Below are 7,192 nucleotides of genomic sequence, written 5' to 3'. Positions count from 1 at the left end.
TTCTAAAAAAATCTGTTTGCCATGCGGTCCCCTTGCCATTCTTTAAACATTGAATATTATATCACGCACCTAGACCTGCCAGGGGAATTGCTTCATCGCGCCTAACAGGCAATTGGAAGGATGCATTTTTGTGGGAAAGCTCCCATTGGTTCAACAAACCTGAAAGATTCTGAGTTTTAGCTGGTTTTAAAAAAAACAACCCACCCTCAAGTCTAAATTTCTGGATATTGGGGGAAAATAGGTCCAAATTAAAAACAAAACAGGTTCTCAAGTAATGCCGGTTTTTTTTTAAGTACGTTTTGGAAAACTGCAAGGAAGAAAATCTAGAAGTTGCATTCTTAAATCATTGAGCCACAAAGGTTGTTTTTAAAGACCATACTTCTCCATCTCGACAATCATTTTAATATATAGTCAATGGCCCTTTGTAACAGGGACAAAGGCGAACTATTCGCAGTTCTTCAATAGACTTTAGTTGGGGAAAAGGCAGGTTAATCGAGGGGTTGCATCTAGAAAACAAGCAAGTGTTGTATGTTTGCACTGAATCCAAATGTCTGCATTTTCCTAACTAAATCAAAGGGAGTGTTATTTCTTTTTCTGCTCACTCATCTGAAGGTAAGTAAATTTTCTCTGGCGATCACAAGCTTGGTCAGCAACAAAGGCGCCGCCTGCTTTTTCCACCGTCCTGGTGTGGCAAGTTGAGGAATTTCAATAAATGTGACAAGGGTGACTGATTTGTGAACTAGAAACGGTTGAGCGTCAGAAAATTTATACTGCTCCTATCTAGAGAGGATTTCAAATGCATTATAAAACCCCAGGATCCAAGAACTTCATGCAGCATAGAAGAGACAAAAGCAACTTTGGGAAAATTTACAGGTTTTTTTTAAAAAAAATCTTGAATTAAAGAGTTGGGCTTTTTAAAAAAAGTAGAAAGGAGAGGGAAAACACACAAAGTAAGTATGAAAAAGGAGATAACACAAGCACTACACAAAATAGCCAAAGCAAAAACAAAAGCAAATTGAAGTGCTCTCACCCACCTGCCTTTTGATGGGTGCTACATATTTTTTTTCGGAGGGGGGGGGAAATCAAACGTATCGTTGCCATTTTCCCACTGATATTAGACTTGTTTTAAAACAAGATCTAAACAAGTCAGCACAAACTGTTTAAGAGAGAGCCTTAGAGGTGTAAAAAAAAAAAAAAGGAAACGCAAGTGGGAAAGGAACAGATCACAAAAGGATTTTCATGGTCAAGCCCCTTAAAAAGTTGTTGAGTGTTGTTCAAAGGTCTTGAGCGCCAACCCATGAGCACCTTGGAAAGAAAAAAAAGTAAAACGTAGCACAGAAGGAACATCTACATCTCCAGAACAAACCTGGGGAAAAGCTTTGGAAATATTTTCCAACATAAAAATAATATATTTTATATGTTTTGTGGTATAAAAAGTTGCTACTCCAGTACGAGCTGTTTGTTAAACGCGATGTCACTCGGCTTCACAATACCTGGGATTGATGAGAGGAGAGAACCAATCAGGAGAGAGCAGAGGTTTTGTGCACCCTTAATTGGAGAGGAAGGAGGGAGTTGCAAGTGAAAGTAGGAATGGCGAGGCACCAATGAACTGCGACGTCGTTCTCCACGTAGCTCCTCCCCTTCTCCCATTCATGGGGGAGGGGGGGACGGTGTCGTCTTTTCAATTCATTTATCTGCAGGAATGATTGCCGCTATCAGTCTCGCGTTCACCGCCCGGCTGAGGAGGTGAAAGTTTCTCCCCAGGAAGATAAACCGCAAAAGACAATATTGTGCATGATTTGCGCCGTTTTTTTTTTTAAACAAAGCAGGGGGAAAAAGGAAAGCGAAGGGGGGAAAAAGCCAAAGGAGGGGGAAAAAAGAGACGAGGGGGGGCAGAGAGTGAAAAGAACTGGAAGAGAATTGAAAATTGTTCGCTACTTCTCTACATTCCTCTAGCTTCTGTTTTTTTAAAAATCCAGAAAAGGAAAGAACTAAAGGAAGTTTCGTTTTTGTTTTGATTTTTTTTTTCCGAGCCAGACTCTGCTTCCTCCTCTCTTTTGGCTATTGTTATTTGAGAGCGGGATCTCTTGAATTCGCTCCCTCCTCCCCGCGAAGACCCCCGAAAAAGTGCAGTCCGAGAGGAAGGAGGAGGAGGGGGGAGGCGCAATCGGTTTTGCCTGTGCGCGCGCCGAGGTCTTTTTTTACTCTTCTTCTTTTATTTTCGCAGCTTCTCGACTGCTTCCTCGGCGCTCCCCCCAGCTTTCTCTCTCCCCCCCCCCTGCACCCGACCCTTTCGCCCACCCTCTCCTTTTGCTGTGTGTGTGAGTGTGTGTTTTTGGTGCGCGGATGCCGAAAGGGGAGTTCCTGATGCGGTCGCTTTAGTGGCTGATCGTCGCGCGGACTTTGGCAAGAGAAAGGCACGGCGAAGCTGGTTGGATTGGCGGCGGCGGCGGCGGCAACGGCGGCGGCAGCGGCTCTTCCTTCCCGTTTTTCCTGTCGTTTGTTGGCGGCTGCTTCCTTCTTATCTTCCCCGCCCTCCCTGCCCCCGATAAATCACTTTTGTTTCGGCGGTTGCAGCCGCAGCTGCCCGCAAAGCGGGGGAAAATGCTCCTGGATGCTGGACCTCAGTACCCAGCCATCGGTGTGACGACCTTCGGCTCCTCTCGCCACCACTCCACGGGCGATGTGACGGAGCGTGAGGTGGGACTGGGCATCAACCCCTTCGCCGACGCCGGCATGGGCGCCTTCAAGCTCAACCCCAGCAGCCACGAGCTGGCCTCGGCCGGCCAAACCGCCTTCACTTCGCAGGCCCCGGGCTACGCGGCGGCGGCGGCGCTGGGACACCACCACCACCACCCGGGCCACGTCGGCTCCTACTCCAGCGCGGCCGCCTTTAATTCCACGCGGGACTTTCTTTTTCGCAACCGGGGCTTCGGCGAAGCGGCGGCGGCGGCCAGCGCGCAACACAGCCTCTTCGCCTCGGCGGCCGGCAGCTTCGGAGGGCCCCACGGGCATGGCGAAGCGGCGGGGCATCTCCTCTTCCCGGGCCTCCACGAGCAAGCCACGAGCCACGCTTCGCCCAACGTGGTCAACGGGCAGATGCGCCTCGGTTTCTCCGGAGACATGTATGGCCGGCCGGAGCAGTATGGGCAGGTGACCAGCCCGCGCTCCGAGCATTATGCATCCCCCCAACTGCACGGCTACGGCCACATGAATATGAACATGGCAGCCCATCACGGAGCGGGGGCCTTCTTTCGTTACATGAGGCAGCCCATCAAGCAGGAGCTCATCTGCAAGTGGATCGAACCCGAGCAGTTGGCTAACCCCAAAAAGTCCTGCAACAAAACTTTCAGCACCATGCACGAGCTGGTGACTCACGTCACCGTGGAGCACGTTGGCGGGCCCGAGCAATCCAACCACATCTGCTTCTGGGAAGAGTGTCCCAGGGAAGGGAAGCCTTTCAAGGCCAAATATAAACTGGTCAACCACATCCGCGTCCACACGGGGGAGAAGCCTTTCCCTTGTCCTTTCCCGGGATGCGGCAAAGTCTTCGCTCGGTCGGAAAATCTCAAAATCCACAAAAGGACGCATACAGGTATGTCTCCAAAGAAATAAATAAACAAACAAACAAAAAAGAGAGAGCCCAAACTTCACTTTCCTTGCGGGGTTTAAAGAGGGCCGTTCGCAACAGTGTCTTTTCGGGAAGGGAAGAGGCCTCGGGAATCCTGTCAGGGGCCCGTTGCCAGAGCAATCCTAGCCGAAGAAAGCGATTGAATTTCGGGTTGAAGTTCAGCTAAGCGAACAAGACAGAAATCAGATTATTTTTCTCTAGAGTTTTTAATTTTTGATCAAAAACAAATATTTTTAAATAAGGAAATTCGGAAATATAGGTTCTAACAGCTGGGGATGGAAGGGAGGCGGGAGTAGAAGTTGAGGGGGAAATGGCAGCGGTTGAATTTATTGGTTTTAATTAATTGGTCTGACAGCGTTGCTTTGAGAAATCTGGCTAAATATATAGCTTGTTCATTCCAGTTTTTCTTGCTATCATTTTTATTTCTCTGTAAATATTTAATTACGTGAGCCAATTTAAGTAATATGAGCTGTATGGGTTTGTGTTATTACATGCTAGCCTTGGAAAACGTCTATTGTAATATATCGTAAATCAACAGCACCTTAAAAATATTGTCCTTCCTTCCTTCCTTCCTTCCTTCCTTCCTTCCTTCCTTCCTTTTTTCCTTCTTTCCTTCTTTCCTTCTTTCCTTCCTTCCACATTCTATCATATACGTTTATACGAGAATTGGAAACAGGCACTGTTCAACCACTTGGAAGTTTAATCAAAGCGTATAATGCATAGGAAGTGAGATAACTATAAAGTTCTATCAGATTATGTATAGAGCAGGGTTGAATAAGGAAAAGGGAAAGTAAACGAAGACGTGGAGTAGCTTTGGTAGTGGCAGCGAATTTTCCCTTACCAGGCTGGACTGCCAGTTTTGCTGCAGCAGGTTCACTGTCTGGTGAAATCCTGGGGTTTGTTCTTAAAGTGGAAGGAAAATCCAGTAAACATTTTATTTAGTTCTTCTCTCCCGATATTTCTTGGAGTTGGAAAGATCTTGTTTTTGTGTATATATGATATTATATCAAAATTAACGGGCATAAAGTCCCAGGTTTGTAACCAGAAGGTTCCTGTTCATTTTTTTCAATAGGTGAAAAACCCTTTAAGTGTGAATTCGAGGGCTGCGACAGGCGCTTCGCCAACAGCAGCGATCGCAAAAAGCACATGCATGTCCACACGTCAGACAAGCCTTATCTCTGCAAAATGTGCGATAAATCCTACACGCATCCCAGCTCCCTACGAAAACACATGAAGGTAAAAACGATCGTTTCAGCTTTTTCCATGCTACTGAGCTACTCCTTGCTGGGACCTCCTCGCCTCCTCCGCTCGTTGTCGTTCGACTCCCCTATCCCATCGCCGACTTGGATTGTAACCCACCGCTACTTTTTTCGGAGGGAGGAGAGAGAGAGAGAAAAGAGTGGAGAGCCGCCAGGTTATTTCTTTGCCCAGAGTGTTTCGATCTACAGTGAGTTTGTCCCCAACGATATAGCCACTCTAGACGGGGTAGATAAAGGGAATGCTCCCAGGCTAAACCCCCCCCCCCAACAATCCAAGGTTTTTTTGCACTGAGAAACGGCCTCAACAATGGGTCCCGCTCCGGATTCACCTGGGGTTAGGCGCCGCTTTGGGAAAAAAAAGGATTTAAAGCAAAATCTAGATGGTGGTGCTTTGATGGAACCTAGATGGACATGGAAACCTCCCGTTTTCTTGTTTAAGTTTAACAACTCAGGTTTTGAGTGTGTGTGTGTGTGTGATCCAGGCCCATATTTTTTCTTACACGGCGGGCCCGTCCCGCGACATTAGCAGAGCTGGCGGAGACTTCAGAACTCCCCCTTGCTCTGGGATCAGCCCGCATCCTGATTAGCAAAGCAAGATTGCGAACTTCTCGCGTTTTCTCTCCCCCCCCCTCCCTCTTCGCTGGCATATAGAGTTCAATCGGTGAACTGAGCTCAGGGGCTTAGCATGCGGGACAACCAGCCGAGATAGTGCGCATGCACATTGGTGTGTCAGTTAGGCATCCACAACTATTTAGCTCTAAAGTATGCACTGTGTGTACGTGTGTTTATGCATGTATGTACGTGTACATGCATATGTATATTTGTGTATGTATGTATGTGTATAGTTAAGCAGGGCGTGTATATATGTATATGTGTATATTTAGGCGATGTGTGTATATTTGTATACGTGTATATTTAAGCGGTGTGTGTATGTACACACAGAGAGAGAGACTATATACGTAGAGACCTATTCAAACAGAGTGTCAAGCTTTTCTCTTTGTTATCTCTTTCTCTGTTTTCCAGGTCCACGAATCCTCTAACCAGGGATCCCAGCCTTCCCCCGCTGCCAGCTCGGGTTATGAATCGTCAACTCCCCCAACCATCGTCTCTCCATCCACAGAAAACCAGACCACGAGTTCCTTATCCCCCTCATCTTCAGCGGTCCATCACACGTCCAGCCACAGTACGCTCACGTCAAATTTTAACGAATGGTACGTTTAAACAAACAAACGAATGGGGGCAAAAAAAACAAAACGACCTATTTAAAAGACTCAAAAAAAAAATAACGAACACTTTGAAATTGCTGAATCTTTTTTGGGGGTGTGTGTTTTGTTTGTTTGTTTTTTATATAAATAAATAAATAAATAAATCTATCAATCTATCTAAATGCTGCCATAGACCCAGGAGTGAACCAAATCAAGAATTCTCTCTCTCTCTCTCTTTCCCCTTGCCTCTCCCTCCCTCCTTCCCTCCCTGCCCGGTCTGGTTTCTTTCCCTCTCTGGTCCCCCTTCTGCTGTTTGCTTTGGTTCCGGGGCCAAAGGCTAGGAGAGCAAAGCCCAAAGGGTTCTGTTATGTATGAGAGAATGGCCGGTTTGTGGTGCCATCTTGTCCATGTGTAGGGCTTTTTCGATGGGAACCACTGACTGGCGCTCTCACTGGAGCATGTTTCTCTGGGCAGCTGCCTCCTGTTTTCTGTAAATACAGAAATACTAGCTTACAATGTACTGTTTGATTTTGTAAATAGTTCTGCCACAAGTTGAAATAAGGGGATATGTGAAACGGTGGTCTTTGCATATACTGGGGGGTGGGGGGAGGGGGGAGGGAGAGGGAGGAGGCTGAAAAGGGGGAAGGGGGGTGGTAGAAGATCAACTATTTGTACTGAATGGCAAGGATGTTCTAGTAAATGTGTACCAAAATGTGAATTACTTTGTATTATTACAGTCTAAACGTCAACCTAACAGAATATTATTGGTGTGCTTTTTCTTTTGTATAAAGTGCAAGCATTTCGTTCCAAAGTCCAGTCTAAGTAGTGCAGTAAAATGTTGTTACATGTCCTGTCAAAATAATTCGTATAGTGCAAGCCTGGATCTGCGTGTCAAACTGTTACATTTGTGTATGTAAAGTGATATTAAAAAAAAAGAAAGAAAGGAAAAAAAAAAGCTATAAGGTATAATCTGTCCATTGCTTTTGGCAAATACAACCACATATTGTATATATTTCCCGAATTCCATATTTATCCGCATGTAAAGGTCTGGTTATACATGTTACAGATATTCAATATTTATGGCTAGAAGAATTGGT

General features: G+C 46.1%; 1 protein-coding gene across 1 annotated transcript; it reads left to right on the top strand.

The window, feature by feature from the left end:
• Positions 1 to 1,928: 1,928 nt before the first annotated feature.
• On the top strand, positions 1,929 to 6,679 carry ZIC1 (Zic family zinc finger 1). Its single transcript, XM_014053096.2, has 3 exons — positions 1,929 to 3,595; positions 4,704 to 4,867; positions 5,914 to 6,679. The coding sequence occupies exons 1-3, from the start codon at positions 2,605 to 2,607 to the stop codon at positions 6,109 to 6,111; spliced, it is 1,353 nt and encodes a 450-aa protein (XP_013908571.1). The 5' UTR covers positions 1,929 to 2,604; the 3' UTR covers positions 6,112 to 6,679.
• The last annotated feature ends 513 nt before the right edge of the window (positions 6,680 to 7,192 follow it).

The sequence above is a fragment of the Thamnophis sirtalis genome, unplaced genomic scaffold, assembly GCF_051295495.1.
Source record: "Thamnophis sirtalis isolate CommonGarterSnake01/CBP01778 unplaced genomic scaffold, rThaSir2_p1.2 scaffold_11, whole genome shotgun sequence".
NCBI classification, from domain to species: Eukaryota; Metazoa; Chordata; class Lepidosauria; order Squamata; family Natricidae; genus Thamnophis; species Thamnophis sirtalis.
The sequence above is the reverse complement of the archived record's forward strand: the minus strand, read 5'-3'. Positions and strand labels throughout refer to the sequence as shown.